The 19,061-nt window shown below is 45.1% G+C and overlaps 1 protein-coding gene across 5 annotated transcripts in view; it reads right to left on the bottom strand.

Moving 5' to 3' along the window:
* Positions 1-15,649, bottom strand: part of LOC123509132 (SR-related and CTD-associated factor 4-like) — a 34,176-nt gene extending 18,527 nt beyond the window's left edge. For all 5 annotated transcript variants that reach the window (XM_045263292.1, XM_045263291.1, XM_045263290.1 and 2 more), the window contains exons 1-3: positions 15,519-15,649; positions 2,540-2,668; positions 76-237 (exon numbers count right to left, since the gene is read on the bottom strand). In XM_045263292.1, coding sequence (XP_045119227.1) covers positions 76-237; positions 2,540-2,668; positions 15,519-15,548 — 321 coding nt within the window. In that variant the 5' untranslated portion in view covers positions 15,549-15,649. The remainder of the gene's footprint in view (positions 1-75; positions 238-2,539; positions 2,669-15,518) is intronic.
* Positions 15,650-19,061: the final 3,412 nt, after the last annotated feature.

Raw genomic sequence — 19,061 nt, forward strand, 5'->3', positions numbered from 1 at the left:
TTCAAAAACACACCCAAAACACCCCAACACTCTAACACACCCCCACAACACCCCAACACACCCCCAGAGCCTCACCTTATCCTCCTGAGGGCACTTGAAGAGATAAAAGAATGTGACAAGGATGTTTTTAGCGAAGCGTGGGGCGAACACATCCTTCTCAATCCCAAACTGATGTCTGCTCTGTCTCACGATGCTGTCTATCACGTACAGCCCCGGAATCTTGTACTCTGTCTTGCACTGCGGGGCGGGGCGGGGCAGGACGGGGCAAGGGAGAGAAAAAATTTGAGAGGGATATTTTAAGAGAGACGAGAAAAGGTTATGTAGAATGTTGAGAAGTGGTGGTGGTGGTGGTGGTGGAGGAGGAGGAGGAGGAGGAGGAGGAGGAGGAGGAGGAGGAGGAGGAGGAGGAGGAGGAGGAGGAGGAGGAGGAGGAGGAGGAGGAGGAGGAGGAGGAGGAGGAGGAAGTGTTGTTGTTGTTGTTATTATCATTATTATTATTATCTACTCACTCTCTCTCTCTCTCTCACACACACACACACACACACACACACACACACACACACACACACACACACATGGAAAAGGTGAAGAAACAGAAATCCAGAAAATAAGGAAAACTTCAAGGCAGCGAGAAATGAATATGCTAAGGTGAGGAAGGAAGAAGAAAGGAACTTTGAAAAGGACATTGTCGAAAAATGTAAGGAACAACCAAAATTGTTCTATAGATTCATAAATGGAAAAATTAGACAAAGAGAAACAATAGAAAGGTTAAAAGGAGAGAACGGGATGGTGGAAGACCCAAAAGCTATGGCAGAACTATTAAATAATAAATTCCAGGAGATCTTTACTAAGGAATCCAAATTTGAAAGGCCACAGGGAAATAGAGACAGTCTATATGAAAGAGATTAAAGTAACCAAGCTTGAAATAAAAGAATTAATGAAGGAACTGGATGAAGAGAAGGCAATGGGACCGGATGAAGTCTCAGGCAGAATACTGAAAGAATGTAGGGAAGAACTAGCAAGTCCTATATACAACATCATAAAATGCTCAATAGAAAATGGAACAGTACCAGTAGAATGGAAAAGAGCTGAGGTGGTTCCCATATATAAGAGTGGAAGGAAGGAAGAACCTTTAAATTACAGACCGGTATCACTAACTAGTGTAATATGCAAGATGTGTGAAAGAATAATAAAGAAACAATGGATCGAGTTCCTTGAAGACAACAAATTAATATCAAATAGCCAATTTGGTTTTAGAAAAGGACGGTCTTGTGTAACTAATTTATTGAGTTTCTATTCTAGAATAGTTGATAGAGTACAAGAGAGAGAGAGGGGATGGGTTGACTGTATTTATTTGGATTTAAAAAAGGCGTTTGACAAAGTGCCACATGCAAGATTACTATGGAAGTTAGAGGAGAAGGGTGGCTTAAAAGGAAGCACATTGAGATGGATAGAAAATTATTTGAGGGGGAGAGAAATAAGGACGGTAGTTAAAGATATGAAGTCCAAGTGGAGAGCAGTAGAAAGCGGAGTGCCACAGGGGTCAGTATTGGCACCAATACTTTTCCTCATTTATATTAACGACATGCCAGAAGGAGTGAACAGCTACATAAATCTGTTTGCAGATGATACGAAACTGTGCAGAGTTATAAAGCAAAAGGAGGATTGTGAAATACTGCAAGAAGACCTAAATAAGATCTGGGAATGGAGTAAAAAGTGGGAAATGGAATTCAATGTGAACAAAAGCCATGTCATGGAAATGGGAAAGAGTGAAAGACGACCTGTGGGAATCTATAAGATGGGAGATGGAGTAGAACTGGAGAAAGTAAAAAGGAAAAGGACTTAGGAGTGACGATGGAAGAAAACAATCAACCAGTAAGCCATATTGATAGAATTTTCAGAGAAACATATAATTTGCTAAGGAATATTGGAGTAGCATTTCACTACATGGACAAAGAAATGATGAAGAAATTGATAAATACTATAATAAGACCCAGATTGGAATATGCAGGAGTAGTGTGGACCCCTCATAAAAAGAAACACAAAAGGAAGTTGGAGAGACTACAAAAAATGGCTACAAGAATGGTTCCAGAATTTGAAGGGATGACATATGAGGAGAGACTAAAGGCTATGGATCTACCAACCTTGGAACAAAGAAGGGAGAGAGGAGATCTAATACAAGTTTATAAATTGATCAACGGAATGGATCAAGTGGATAATGAGAAACTGATCCTGAGAGAAGAATATGACATTAGAAGCACAAGATCGCATAGTAAAAAGCTGAGAAAGGAAGATGTCTGAGAGATGTTAAAAAATATAGTTTCCCGCAAAGATGTATTGAGACGTGGAACAGTTTGAGTGAGGAAGTGGTGTCACCAACGAGTGTGCATACTTTTAAAGAGAAATTGGATAAGTGTAGATATGGAGACGGGGCCACACGAGCATAAACCCCAGGCCCTGTAAAACTACAACTAGGTAAACACACACACACATTCACCCTCTCTCTCTCTCTCTCTCTCTCTCACCCACTCCCTCTCACCTTCTGTATGAATTTCTCCACACTCTGCACGACATGTTTGTAGAATTTGATGGCTCGGATGGCGCCTTTGGTGATGGCCGTCATCTTAGCCTTAGAGATGGGTGGCTTGCACTCATACAAGCCGGCCAGCTGTCAGAGAGATGGAGACGGTGTTAATAGTGTGTTTTGGGGTTTTTGGGGAGTGTTTTGGGGTGGATATGAGATGTTTTGGAGTGTTTGGGTGTGTTTTTGGGTGTTTTGGGTGTGTTGTGTTTTGTGGATATGAGTGTTTTGGGTTTTGGTGTGTTATGAGAGTGTTTGGGCGTTTTGTGGGTGTTTTTGGTGTTTTGGAGGTATTTTGGGGTGTTTTTGGGGGTGTTTTGGTGTGTGTTTTGGTGTTTTGGGGTGGATATGAGGTATTTCGGGTGTGTTTTGTGGGTGTTATGTGGGTTTTGTGGATGTTTTGGGTGTTTTGTGGGTGTTTTGAGGTGTTTTGGGATGATATGGGGTGTTTTGGGGATGATATGGGATGTTTTGGGGTTGAAGTGAGGTGTTTTGGTGTGTTTTGGGCTGTTATGGGGATATTTGGTGTGTATTTTAAGTGTTTTGAGTGTTTTGCAGGATGTTTGGATATGTTTTAGGGAGTTTTGGGTGTGTTTTAAGGGCTTCTGGGTATGTTATGGGTGTCATACAGGCCAGCCAGCTGAGAGAGAGGTGGAGAGGTTAGGTTAGGTTTGTGGGGTTTGTTTAGGGGTTGTTTCTGAGCATGATGTGTTTCCCTATTCCTTGTGGTGACTATTTGGTGATTTTGTACAGCTTCCAAAACTCATGTGGGAGATTAAGATAGTGAAGACTGTGGCCATTAATCTTCTGCCCTCCATACACCCTTCCTAATGTCAATAAAATGGTCTTATTGTAGCCAAACTGTCTTAAAATGCCCTAAAAACATGTCACACTGTCTTAAAATGCCCTAAAAACATGCCACAGTCTTAAAATGCCCTAAAAACATGCCACATTGTCTTAAAATGCCCTAAAAACATGCCACATTGTCTTAAAATGCCCTAAAAAACATGCCAAACTGTCTTGAAATGCCCTAAAAACATGGATCTCCTTATTCCTTGTGGTGACTATTTGGTGATTTTGTACAGCTTCACAAACTCATGTAGGGGATTAAAATAGTGAAGACTGTGGCCATTAATCTTCTGCCCTCCATACACCCTTCCTAATGTCAAGAAAATGGTCTAATGGTACACAAATCTCAAGGTAAAAATGTGTCCCAGTACTGAAGGGGTTAAAGGTTAGGTGAGGTGAGGTGAGGTGAGGTTAAGTTAAGTTTGAACATTGTGTGTGTGTGTGTGTGTGTGTACAAGGTAGCCTGCTGGTCACCCAGCCAGTTTTCCCCATTACGGAGCAAGCTCAGAGCTCATAGATCAATCTTCGGATAGGACTGAGACCACAACACACTCCACACACCGGGACAGCGAGGCCACAACCCCTCCAGTTACACCCCGTACCTATTTACTGCTGCCTCAACACACCCTACACATTAACACACCACAACACACTCCACACACCGGGACAGCGAGGCCACAACCCCTCCAGTTACACCCGTACCTATTTACTGCTGCCTCAACACACCCTACACATTAACACACCACAACACACTCCACACACCGGGACAGCGAGGCCACAACCCCTCCAGTTACACCCCGTACCTATTTACTGCTGCCTCAACACACCCTACACATTAACACACCACAACACACTCCACACACCGGGACAGCGAGGCCACAACCCTCCAGTTACACCCCGTACCTATTTACTGCTGCCTCAACACACCCTACACATTAACACACCACAACACACTCCACACACCGGGACAGCGAGGCCACAACCCTCCAGTTACACCCCGTACCTATTTACTGCTGCCTCAACACACCCTACACATTAACACACCACAACACACTCCACACACCGGGACAGCGAGGCCACAACCCTCCAGTTACACCCGTACCTATTTACTGCTGCCTCAACACACCCTACACATTAACACACCACAACACACTCCACACACCGGGACAGCGAGGCCACAACCCCTCCAGTTACACCCCGTACCTATTTACTGCTGCCTCAACACACCCTACACATTAACACACCACAACACACTCCACACACCGGGACAGCGAGGCCACAACCCCTCCAGTTACACCCCGTACCTATTTACTGCTGCCTCAACACACCCTACACATTAACACACCACAACACACTCCACACACCGGGACAGCGAGGCCACAACCCCTCCAGTTACACCCCTACACATTAACACACCACAACACACTCCACACACCGGGACAGTACCTATTTACTGCTGCCTCAACACACCCTACACATTAACACACCACAACACACTCCACACACCGGGACAGCGAGGCCACAACCCTCCAGTTACACCCCGTACCTATTTACTGCTGCCTCAACACACCCTACACATTAACACACCACAACACACTCCACACACCGGGACAGCGAGGCCACAACCCTCCAGTTACACCCGTACCTATTTACTGCTGCCTCAACACACCCTACACATTAACACACCACAACACACTCCACACACCGGGACAGCGAGGCCACAACCCCTCCAGTTACACCCGTACCTATTTACTGCTGCCTCAACACACCCTACACATTAACACACCACAACACACTCCACACACCGGGACAGCGAGGCCACAACCCTCCAGTTACACCCTGTACCTATTTACTGCTGCCTCAACACACCCTACACATTAACACACCACAACACACTCCACACACCGGGACAGCGAGGCCACAACCCTCCAGTTACACCCGTACCTATTTACTGCTGCCTCAACACACCCTACACATTAACACACCACAACACACTCCACACACCGGGACAGCGAGGCCACAACCCTCCAGTTACACCCCGTACCTATTTACTGCTGCCTCAACACACCCTACACATTAACACACCACAACACACTCCACACACCGGGACAGCGAGGCCACAACCCCTCCAGTTACACCCTGTACCTATTTACTGCTGCCTCAACACACCCTACACATTAACACACCACAACACACTCCACACACCGGGACAGCGAGGCCACAACCCTCCAGTTACACCCGTACCTATTTACTGCTGCCTCAACACACCCTACACATTAACACACCACAACACACTCCACACACCGGGACAGCGAGGCCACAACCCTCCAGTTACACCCCGTACCTATTTACTGCTGCCTCAACACACCCTACACATTAACACACCACAACACACTCCACACACCGGGACAGCGAGGCCACAACCCTCCAGTTACACCCCGTACCTATTTACTGCTGCCTCAACACACCCTACACATTAACACACCACAACACACTCCACACACCGGGACAGCGAGGCCACAACCCCTCCAGTTACACCCTCCACACACCGGGACAGCGAGGCCACAACCCCTGTACCTATTTACTGCTGCCTCAACACACCCTACACATTAACACACCACAACACACTCCACACACCGGGACAGCGAGGCCACAACCCTCCAGTTACACCTATTTACTGCTGTACCTATTTACTGTTACTGCCTCTGCCTCAACACACCCTACACATTAACACACCACAACACACTCCACACACCGGGACAGCGAGGCCACAACCCTCCAGTTACACCCCGTACCTATTTACTGCTGCCTCAACACACCCTACACATTAACACACCACAACACACTCCACACACCGGGACAGCGAGGCCACAACCCTCCAGTTACACCCTGTACCTATTTACTGCTGCCTCAACACACCCTACACATTAACACACCACAACACACTCCACACACCGGGACAGCGAGGCCACAACCCTCCAGTTACACCCCTCAACACACCCTACACATTAACACACCACAACACACTCCACACACCGTACCTATTTACTGCTGCCTCAACACACCCTACACATTAACACACCACAACACACTCCACACACCGGGACAGCGAGGCCACAACCCTCCAGTTACACCCGTACCTATTTACTGCTGCCTCAACACACCCTACACATTAACACACCACAACACACTCCACACACCGGGACAGCGAGGCCACAACCCTCCAGTTACACCCGTACCTATTTACTGCTGCCTCAACACACCCTACACATTAACACACCACAACACACTCCACACACCGGGACAGCGAGGCCACAACCCTCCAGTTACACCCCGTACCTATTTACTGCTGCCTCAACACACCCTACACATTAACACACCACAACACACTCCACACACCGGGACAGCGAGGCCACAACCCTCCAGTTACACCCCTGTACCTATTTACTGCTGCCTCAACACACCCTACACATTAACACACCACAACACACTCCACACACCGGGACAGCGAGGCCACAACCCTCCAGTTACACCCCGTACCTATTTACTGCTGCCTCAACACACCCTACACATTAACACACCACAACACACTCCACACACCGGGACAGCGAGGCCACAACCCTGTTACACCCTGTGCTGCCTCAACACACCCTACACATTAACACACCACAACACACTCCACACACCGGGACAGCGAGGCCACAACCCTCCAGTTACACCCACAACACACTCCACACACCGGGACAGCGAGGCCACAACCCTCCAGTTACCTATTTTACTGCTGCCTCAACACACCCTACACATTAACACACCACAACACACTCCACACACCGGGACAGCGAGGCCACAACCCTCCAGTTACACCCGTACCTATTTACTGCTGCCTCAACACACCCTACACATTAACACACCACAACACACTCCACACACGGGACAGCGAGGCCACAACCCTCCAGTTACACCCGTACCTATTTACTGCTGCCTCAACACACCCTACACATTAACACACCACAACACACTCCACACACCGGGACAGCGAGGCCACAACCCTCCAGTTACACCCTGTACCTACCTATTTACTGCTGCCTCAACACACCCTACACATTAACACACCACAACACACTCCACACACCGGGACAGCGAGGCCACAACCCTCCAGTTACACCCTGTACCTATTTACTGCTGCCTCAACACACCCTACACATTAACACACCACAACACACTCCACACACCGGGACAGCGAGGCCACAACCCTCCAGTTACACCCTGTACCTATTTACTGCTGCCTCAACACACCCTACACATTAACACACCACAACACACTCCACACACCGGGACAGCGAGGCCACAACCCTCCAGTTACACCCCGTACCTATTTACTGCTGCCTCAACACACCCTACACATTAACACACCACAACACACTCCACACACCGGGACAGCGAGGCCACAACCCTCCAGTTACACCCTGTACCTATTTACTGCTGCCTCAACACACCCTACACATTAACACACCACAACACACTCCACACACCGGGACAGCGAGGCCACAACCCTCCAGTTACACCCCTGTACCTATTTACTGCTGCCTCAACACACCCTACACATTAACACACCACAACACACTCCACACACCGGGACAGCGAGGCCACAACCCCTCCAGTTACACCCCGTACCTATTTACTGCTGCCTCAACACACCCTACACATTAACACACCACAACACACTCCACACACCGGGACAGCGAGGCCACAACCCCTCCAGTTACACCCCGTACCTATTTACTGCTGCCTCAACACACCCTACACATTAAGAGGCTTGCCCATTTGCCTCGCCACTTCCTGGGATTCGAACTCAGACCTTCTAGATTGTGAGCTGAGCTAGCACGTGCTAACCACTACCCTACGCGGTGTGTGTGTGTGTGTGTGTGTGTGTGTGTGTGTGTGTTGTGTGTGTGTGTGAGGCAGCGAGGAAAGTGCTGGAGGTAGTGAAGGGACAAACAAAATACCCAAAAAATAAGTTATAGAGCAAAAACTTTACATAGAACTACAATGAATAAGATCACTGCCACTCCTACTCTCCGCTGACTGTTTCCCTGCCTCCCTGCCTCCCTGTTTTCCTCAGTGCAGGGTGTTGTTGGAGATGACCACTGAATATCTGTCATGGTTTAATTTGATGGCAATCGTGCAAAGTCTTTTAACACTCTTAGTACAAGGAATAACAGTCAACCAGTCGCCATTTTTAAGACGGAGGAATCAAGACATTTGTTCCTTAATTTTGACTAACTCTACTTTTTTTTAGGGAACCAACAATCAAGCCAGCCTTTTCCTTAATAATTTGTGGTGCTTGGTTGGCTTCTCACCTAATCAATAAAAAAAATAATAAATACTTCCTAGCCAGTGTGTCAACTTATCCCAGCCAGCAATACTCCCTCCAGATTTCCAGCAGACAGCATTGCCCCACACATAATGCCAGAGTGAACCAGACCGAGGAGTGTGTTAGGGCTGGAACAATGCTACTTAAAGACACCATTACAACAGCTAACCTAACCTAACTCTTTACTAACCCCTTCAGTACTGGGATGCATCTTTACCTTGAGATTTGTGTACCATTAGACCATTTTATTGACATTAGGAAGGGTGTATGGAGGGCAGAAGATTAATGGCCACAGTCTTCACTATTTTAACCCCTTCAGTACTGGGATGCATTTTTACCTTGAGATTTGTGTACCATTAGACCATTTTATTGACATTAGGAAGGGTGTATGGAGGGCAGAAGATTAATGGCCACAGTCTTCACTATTTCAACCCCTTCAGTACTGGGACACATTTTTACCTTGAGATTTGTGAACCATTAGACCATTTTATTGACATTAGGAAGGGTGTATGGAGGGCAGAAGATTAATGGCCACAGTCTTCACTATTTTAACCGCTTCAGTACTGGGACACATTTTTACCTTGAGATTTGTGCACCATTAGACCATTTTATTGACATTAGGAAGGGTGTATGGAGGGCAGAAGATTAATGGCCACAGTCTTCACTATTTTAACCGCTTCAGTACTGGGACACATATTTACCTTGAGATGTGTGTACCATTAGACCATTTTATTGACATTAGGAAGGGTGTATGGAGGGCAGAAGATTAATGGCCACAGTCTTCACTATTTTAATCCCCCACATGAGTTTGTGAAAATCACCAAATAGTCACCAGAATGAATAGGGAAACACATCATGCTACTGAAGGGGTTAATCTAGCAGGGGATATGTACAGAAGGGCTAAAATTAAATCAAATATACAGGTAACTCGATTTACACATTTAATTTACACGTTTTTATTATTACACAACAGAAAAAAATATCATAACTAATTTAATTTGCGCGACTGATTTGCTCATACGCGATTTGGCCCAACCATATTTTCAAACTGTGCGCCAGAGTTCACCAGAGAGTTCCGTAGCTGGCCGACAAGTGGGAGCCCCGCCAATACTGAATACGGACGGAATCTCTTCAACCTGCCTATAATTCACCAAGATGACACCAAAACCTCCTTCCATGTGGGATTAGTTTAGATAATTGGATTTTTGATAAAGTGGTAAAACTCAGAGGAAGATGGTGACTGTGGTGTGTGGTGAAGGCAGTGATGTGGTGAGTGTTGTGTTAATGGTGACTGTGGTGTGTGTGGTGAAGGCAGTGATGTGGTGAGTGTTGTGTTAATGGTGACTGTGGTGTGTGGTGAAGGCAGTGATGTGGTGAGTGTTGTGTTAATGGTGACTGTGGTGTGTGGTGAAGGCAGTGATGTGGTGAGTGTTGTGTTAATGGTGACTGTGGTGTGTGGTGAAGGCAGTGATGTGGTGAGTGTTGTGTTAATGGTGACTGTGGTGTGTGTGGTGAAGGCAGTGATGTGGTGAGTGTTGTGTTAATGGTGACTGTGGTGTGTGTGGTGAAGGCAGTGATGTGGTGAGTGTTGTGTTAATGGTGACTGTGTGTGTGGTGAAGGCAGTGATGTGGTGAGTGTTGTGTTAATGGTGACTGTGGTGTGTGTGGTGAAGGCAGTGATGTGGTGAGTGTTGTGTTAATGGTGACTGTGGTGTGTGGTGAAGGCAGTGATGTGGTGAGTGTTGTGTTAATGGTGACTGTGGTGTGTGTGGTGAAGGCAGTGATGTGGTGAGTGTTGTGTTAATGGTGACTGTGGTGTGTGTGGTGAAGGCAGTGATGTGGTGAGTGTTGTGTTAATGGTGACTGTGGTGTGTGGTGAAGGCAGTGATGTGGTGAGTGTTGTGTTAATGGTGACTGTGGTGTGTGGTGAAGGCAGTGATGTGGTGAGTGTTGTGTTAATGGTGACTGTGGTGTGTGTGGTGAAGGCAGTGATGTGGTGAGTGTTGTGTTAATGGTGACTGTGGTGTGTGTGGTGAAGGCAGTGATGTGGTGAGTGTTGTGTTAATGGTGACTGTGGTGTGTGGTGAAGGCAGTGATGTGGTGAGTGTTGTGTTAATGGTGACTGTGGTGTGTGTGGTGAAGGCAGTGATGTGGTGAGTGTTGTGTTAATGGTGACTGTGGTGTGTGGTGAAGGCAGTGATGCAGTGAGTGTTGTGTTAATGGTGACTGTGGTGTGTGTGGTGAAGGCAGTGACGCAGTGAGTGTTGTGTTATTAATGGTGACTGTGGTGTGTGGTGAAGGCAGTGATGTGGTGAGTGTTGTGTTAATGGTGACTGTGGTGTGTGTGGTGAAGGCAGTGACGCAGTGAGTGTTGTGTTAATGGTGACTGTGGTGTGTGTGGTGAAGGCAGTGATGCAGTGAGTGTTGTGTTAATGGTGACTGTGGTGTGTGTGGTGAAGGCAGTGATGTGGTGAGTGTTGTGTTAATGGTGACTGTGGTGTGTGTGGTGAAGGCAGTGACGCAGTGAGTGTTGTGTTAATGGTGACTGTGGTGTGTGGTGAAGGCAGTGACGCAGTGAGTGTTGTGTTAATGGTGACTGTGGTGTGTGTGGTGAAGGCAGTGATGCAGTGAGTGTTGTGTTAATGGTGACTGTGGTGTGTGTGGTGAAGGCAGTGACGTGGTGAGTGTTGTGTTAATGGTGACTGTGGTGTGTGTGGTGAAGGCAGTGATGTGGTGAGTGTTGTGTTAATGGTGACTGTGGTGTGTGGTGAAGGCAGTGATGTGGTGAGTGTTGTGTTAATGGTGACTGTGGTGTGTGGTGAAGGCAGTGACGTGGTGAGTGTTGTGTTAATGGTGACTGTGGTGTGTGTGGTGAAGGCAGTGACGCAGTGAGTGTTGTGTTAATGGTGACTGTGGTGTGTGGTGAAGGCAGTGACGTGGTGAGTGTTGTGTTAATGGTGACTGTGGTGTGTGTGGTGAAGGCAGTGACGTGTGAGTGTTGTGTTAATGGTGACTGTGGTGTGTGGTGAAGGCAGTGACGTGGTGAGTGTTGTGTTAATGGTGACTGTGGTGTGTGGTGAAGGCAGTGACGCAGTGAGTGTTGTGTTAATGGTGACTGTGGTGTGTGGTGAAGGCAGTGACGTGGTGAGTGTTGTGTTAATGGTGACTGTGGTGTGTGTGGTGAAGGCAGTGACGCAGTGAGTGTTGTGTTAATGGTGACTGTGGTGTGTGGTGAAGGCAGTGACGTGGTGAGTGTTGTGTTAATGGTGACTGTGGTGTGTGTGGTGTAGGTAGTATTTAGATTGATAAATAATAAAAACATGTTCATTTACCGAAATCAATTGAGCATTTTGTACGAATTCTTTTGAACCACATCTAGTGTATCTTAGGAGAATTACGTTTGTTTTATGCTAATTTTGAAATACGCGATACCTTTTGGAACGCATCTAACATGTAAATTAAGAGTTACCTGTAGTCACCAGAAGGAATAGGGAAACGCGCCATGCAGGGAAACACGTCATGCTACTGAAGGGGGTTAATCTACCAAGAGACGTGTGCACAGGGGCTAAAATTAAATATATACTACTTAAAAACACCATTAGGAACAGCTAACCTAATAAAAACGCAACCAAACACCACCGCTAAGCAAAACAAACGCCAAAAGACAAACGCAAACACACACAATAAACGCAGAAGTAGGTATCTATTAGCTTAAACACACGTCATACTCAAATTCTGACCTTACCTAATATTGACCTTATCTGACCTAATTTTGACCTTACATTACCTAATATTGACCTTATCTGACCTAATTTTGACCTTACATTACCTAATATTGACCTTATCTAACCTAATATTGACCTTATCTAACCTAATATTGACCTGACCTTACCTATTTTTGTCCTGACCTAACCTAATTTTGACCTTATCTGACCTAATATTGACTTGACCTTACCTAATTCTGACCTGACCTTACCTAATTTTGACCTGACCTTATATGACCTAATTTTGACCTGACCTAACCTAATTTTGATCTTACCTAACCTATTTTTTACCTGACCTAAACTAATTTTGACCTTACCTAATATTAATCTTACCTAACCTAATATTGACCTAATCTAACCTAATTTTGACCTTACCTAACCAAATATTGACCTTATCTAACTTGATTTTGATCTTACCTATTATAATTTTGACCTTACCTAACCTAATTTTGACCTTTCCTAATATTGACCTTACTTAACCTAATTTTGACATTACCTAACTTAATCTTACACCTTTTCTGACCTTATTTTGCCCTTCCTTGACCTAAACTAACCTTTTATCTGACCTAACCTTGACCTTGACCTTTTCTACTCTTTACTCTGACCTGACCTAATGTATTTTAACACCACCACAAAGGAAAACAAACAAACGCACTCACACACACACACACACACACACACACACACACACACACACACACACACACACACACACACACACACACACACACGGTCCGGTAGCTCAGTGGTTAGAGCACTGGCTTCACAAGCCAGATGACCGGGGTTCGATTCCCCGGCCGGGTGGAGATATTTGGGTGTGTCTCCTTTCACGTGTAGCCCCTGTTCACCTAGCAGTGAGTAGGTACGGGATGTAAATCGAGGAGTTGTGACCTTGTTGTCCCAGTGTGTGGTGTGTGCCTGGTCTCAGGCCTATCCGAAGATCGGAAATAATGAGCTCTGAGCTCGTTCCGTAGGGTAACGTCTGGCTGTCTCGTCAGAGACTGCAGCAGATCAAACAGTGAAACCCAGTAGCTCAGTGGTTAGAGCGGTGGCTTCACAAGCCAGAGGACCGGGGTTGGATTCCCCGGCCGGGTGGAGATATTTGGGTGTGTCTCCTTTGACGTGTAGCCCCTGTTCACTGTTCAGTGTTCACTGTTCAGTGTTCAGGTAGCAGTGAGTAGGTACGGGATGTAAATGGAGGAGTTGTGCCCTTGTTGTCCCGGTGTGTGGTGTGTGCCTGGTCTCAGGCCTAGCCCAAGATCGGAAATAATGAGCTCTCACCTCGCTCCGTAGGGTAACGTCTGGCTGTCTCGTCAGAGACTGCACCAGATCAAACACTGAAACACCGCGTAGTGTAGTGGTTAGCACGCTCGACTCACAATCGAGAGGGCCGGGTTCGAGTCCCGGCGCAGCGAGGCAAATGGGTAAGCCTCTTAATGTGTGGGGTGTGTTCACCTAGCAGTAAATAGGTACGGGGTGTAACTGGAGGGGTTGTGGCCTCGCTGTCCCGGTGTGTGGAGTGTGTTGTGGTGTGTTAATGTGTAGGGTGTGTTGAGGCAGCAGTAAATAGGTACGGGGTGTAACTGGAGGGGTTGTGGCCTCGCTGTCCCGTGTGTGGAGTGTGTTGTGGTGTGTTAATGTGTAGGGTGTGTTGAGGCAGCAGTAAATAGGTACGGGGTGTAACTGGAGGGGTTGTGGCCTCGCTGTCCCGGTGTGTGGAGTGTGTTGTGGTGTGTTAATGTGTAGGGTGTGTTGAGGCAGCAGTAAATAGGTACGGGGTGTAACTGGAGGGGTTGTGGCCTCGCTGTCCCGGTGTGTGGAGTGTGTTGTGGTGTGTTAATGTGTAGGGTGTGTTGAGGCAGCAGTAAATAGGTACGGGGTGTAACTGGAGGGGTTGTGGCCTCGCTGTCCCGGTGTGTGGAGTGTGTTGTGGTGTGTTAATGTGTAGGTGTGTTGAGGCAGCAGTAAATAGGTACGGGGTGTAACTGGAGGGATTGTGGCCTCGCTGTCCCGGTGTGTGGAGTGTGTTGTGGTGTTAATGTGTAGGGTGTGTTGAGGCAGCAGTAAATAGGTACGGGGTGTAACTGGAGGGGTTGTGGCCTCGCTGTCCCGGTGTGTGGAGTGTGTTGTGGTCTCAATCCTACCCGAAAATCGGTCTATGAGCTCTGAGCTCGCTCCGTAATGGGGAAGACTGGCGGGGTGCCCAGTAGGTGACCAAGGTGAATTACACACACACACACACACACACACACACACACACACACAAACACACTAAACCAAACACACAAAACAAACATACAAAAACACACACAAAAACATTACAAACACAGACAAAAACACCACAAACACACAAACACACAACCACAAAACACGCCAAAGCTAACCAAACACGCCCACAATTGAAAGATAAAAACACAAACACAAAAACACACAAACACAGCTCAAACAAACACACAAAACACGCCTAACCTAACCTAACCAAACCAAACACGCCCACAGAGCAAACCAAACACACAAACACACGCAAAAACACCACAAAAAACACACAAACACCAAAACAAACAAACCAACCACAAAACACGCCTAACCTAACCTAACCAAACCAAACAAACCCATAAACCAAAACAAACACACAAACACACGCAAAACCACCACAAACGAACACACAAACACACCAAAACACCAAAACCCCACAAAAAATTCAGAATATTTACCGGCGTTGTTACCAAACACACACACGGACGCACGCCCACACGCCCACACGCACGCACACACACCCACGCACGCACCCACGCACGCACACACACCCCACAACTCCACAACCCTTAAAAAACAACAAACACAACAATTTCGCGGTCTTTTCCTTGCAGTGGTAGTGACGCCGCCACCATGACACCTATTTCTACTATTTCCACGTTATTTCCGGCGATTATTTCCCGTGTATACTTACCTCGGCGTTAAAGGACTTGACGGCATCCATTTTCTACTCTCCCCGTGGTCCTCGAGTGAAGGAATATTGACTTTCTCACAATTTTCACCTGGCATTACGATCCGCCATGTTTAGTGTGGAGGGACTGAGTTATAAGGGAAAGGATCGCTTATACCTCGTGGTGCCAAAGACAATTGAGCATCTAGGAGCTTATATTTCTCTTATCTAAAGGTGTTTGTCTTGTTTTTGTCTTGTTTTTGGGTTTGTTTGATTTTTCTAGTGTTTTTCTATGTAATCTTCTCTTTTTGTTGCTTTTTTTCTAGTTTTTGTCTTTTTTAATTAACTATTTTTTATCATTCTCTATTATTTTCTTGTGCTTCTCTTGTTTAAAGGTTGTTTGGGTTTGTTTGATTTTTCTAGTGTTTTTCTATGTAATCTTCTCTTTTTGTTGCTTTTTTTCCAGTTCTTTTCTTTTTAGTTAACTGTTTTTTTTATCATTCTCTATTATTTTCTTATGCTTCTCTTGTTTAAAGGTTGTTTGGGTTTGTTTTGAGGTTTGTTTGATTTTTCTAGTGTTTTTCTATGTAATCTCTTTTTGTTAGCTTTTTTCCAGTTCTTTTCTTTTTAGTTAACTGTTTTTTTTTTATCATTCTCTATTATTTCCTTATACTTCTCTGTGTTTGTCTTGTTTTGGGGTTTGTTTGATTTTTCTAGTGTTTTTCTTATTTACTTTCCTCTTTCTTAAGTTTTTAGTGTTTCTTTTCTTTTATTATTACTGATCTTATATATTTTTTTTTTCTTGTTTAAAAGTGTTTGTCTTGTTTTTTGGGTTTGTTTTATTTTTCTGGTGTGTCTTTTGGGGTGTTTTCTTACTTAATTGTTTTTTTTTTTTTTTTAGCTTTTTTCCATTTTTTCCTTTTTTCATGATCATTATCCTTATATTTCTCTTATTTAAAGGTGTTTGTCTTGTTTTTTTTTTTTTTTTGTGTGTGTTTTTTTCCTGGTGTTTTTTTTTTTCCTTATTTTGTTTTGTTTTCTACTCCATTTTAACGTTTTTTTCTTTATATTATTACCATCTTTTATCATTCTTTCTTATATTCTTATTCTTTTCATATCTAAAGGTGTTTGTCTGGATTTTGTCTTATTTTCTGGGTTTATTTATTTATTTTAGTGCTTATTATCGTTTTTCTTAATTGCTTTTCAGTTTTTTGTCTGTTTTAATGTTTTTTTCTTATTTTAATCTACTTTCCTTCATTATTCTCTCTTATATCCTTTTACCTCTCTTATTTTAGGGTCGTTTTATTGTGTTTGTCCTATTTTCTGGGTTTATTTATTTATTTTAAGTGTTTTTTACCATTTTTCTTCCCTACTTTTCTGTTTTGTTAGTTTCTTTTTACAGTTCTTTCTTTTTCTCCTTTTTTTTAATTCTTTTCTCTTTTTCTTTTTTTGTTCTGGAGTTTTTGTTATTGTTTTTCTTTATTCCTTTTCTCTATCACTGTGTTGTTTCTGTCTGTTTTGTCTTTTACTGTCGCCTGTCATGTGCAGATTAATTGATTGATTGAGACATTTATTGTTGAATTAATAAATAAATACAACAAATATGGAGGATGGACCTTGCCACCCCTTTCCCCCCCCCCGGGACAAAGACTTAAGGTTAAAGTATGATAAATGTAACACAAGACAATATACATAACAAGAATACAAGTACTTCAATAAATAAATCCACATATTGCACACCTTATTGCCTAAGACATCCTACAGTGTTGAAGCAAACGTAGGATATTCCTGAGTATTTCCCTGAGGGTGGCAGAGTCTAGGAGATGGTCAATGAGGCTGTACAAGTCATGCTGACCTTGTGGCCTAAATTTAGCAATGAGAGGACATTCCATGATATAGTGAGGCAGAGTGTGTCCCCTTGGTGCAGCACACACCACACAGCACACACCAGGAGAAGCACTGACTTCCCAAAAGTATTTGTAGCCTAATCTCAGCCTCATTGCCACCCTGTCATGTGATGCAGTGTCTCCCACAGGTGTAAGCACAGCTCTGGGAGACACGTGCATTGTGAAGACTAGTGTTACCATGGTGCAATAAGTTATTGTACCATGAATGCTACTGCCCCTATGGCAACAAAGCTCCAACTGATCACTAATGCTACTTTGTACAAAATCCTTAATGCTACTCTTAAAATAACCCAGAGTGTGTTCAGTGCCAGGGTCCATTGTAGCATCTTGGAGGGCACACTGCGACTGACCGGTCATGTGCAGAGAGAGAGAGAGAGAGAGAGAGAGAGAGAAGTGCATTAATTGTCGTGGTATGGGGGACTTCGTGGTTCTTTGAGGGGAAGGGGGATGGACTGGTGGGTGGGTGTGGGTGGTAGGGAAGGAGGGAGGCCATCCGGGTTACCTCAGACGCCGCTGTGACCAATGACAACTGCCGTGACAAAAAGGATGACAGATTTAACTTTTCTTTTAAATACAAGTAGGAAGGTTGCATCATTAAAGAGCTGACATACATACATACATACACATATAAATATACATATTGGTTGATGTATTATATATTATACAAAAATATATAAAGACATTATTGTATTTTTATTGATTCTGGTAAATTAATCCTGTTATTATTGCCAAACGCCTACAGTAAAAGTGTTCCCCCGGGTGTGATTCACAAGACAAATTGAAGACAGCGGTAAGTTTACACTGAGCCGCGGCCCGCTGTGGTTATGCTGTGCCGGCAGCCCGGGGTGAGAGAGCCAGTAAGTGTTAAAGACGAACATAGCGATAATAATAAACGAAGATGATAGTGTGCGTGTAGACTCTCAGTAATCAGAGGTGAGCTATTAATACACCGCTGAGGACATAAAGCGGACAGCTATGTGTGGGTGCCTGCTGGTGACACGGACAGCCGCCGCCAAGCAGTCTGTGGCTAACGTAAGTACTATATTGGTGTAACTCATCACTTCACAGTAGTGTCATGTCATACCCTAACGTTGGTGACCTCCAGGGCAACATGTCAGTGAACTAAAGCTTGTCAATACTTCAAAACCCCAATAATGCAAGCCTTCAATACGTCAACAAACCAATCCCCGGACCCGCTGCCTCTCTCAGCCATTGTCTGCCTCACCTCTCACTCATTACAGGCCAGGCAGGTCACAAAGTGGAGCCATAGGCCTAATCTTTCGTGTCCCTTGTTGAAATATATCCACTATTGCCTGATTTGTGTGTTTTGAAGGCCCAGTGAAGGGAAGGGGCCGGACGCCATGTAGTGACGTCATCACCGGCTCCCGCCAAAACGCCCCGCCGGGGTCCCAGATCCATTATTATTTATATTTGTCTCAATTCATTTATTTGGAGTGACAAATGCCTTTTAAGTGTTTCTAATGATATTTCGTTGTGTGTTACGTGTGTTCCATGCCTGAGTTGAGTGACTTGCGGTGATTTGGAGGCTGTTTGTGACTTAAATGAGAGGGTGAAAATACGCCAAAATTTCCCCCCCGCTGTAAGTGATTTTTTGTTTGAGGTTGTAGCGAAGTGTTTGTGTTTTCAAGGAATGGTTTAT

This window comes from Portunus trituberculatus, chromosome 26, assembly GCF_017591435.1.
Source record: "Portunus trituberculatus isolate SZX2019 chromosome 26, ASM1759143v1, whole genome shotgun sequence".
Lineage (NCBI taxonomy): Eukaryota > Metazoa > Arthropoda > Malacostraca > Decapoda > Portunidae > Portunus > Portunus trituberculatus.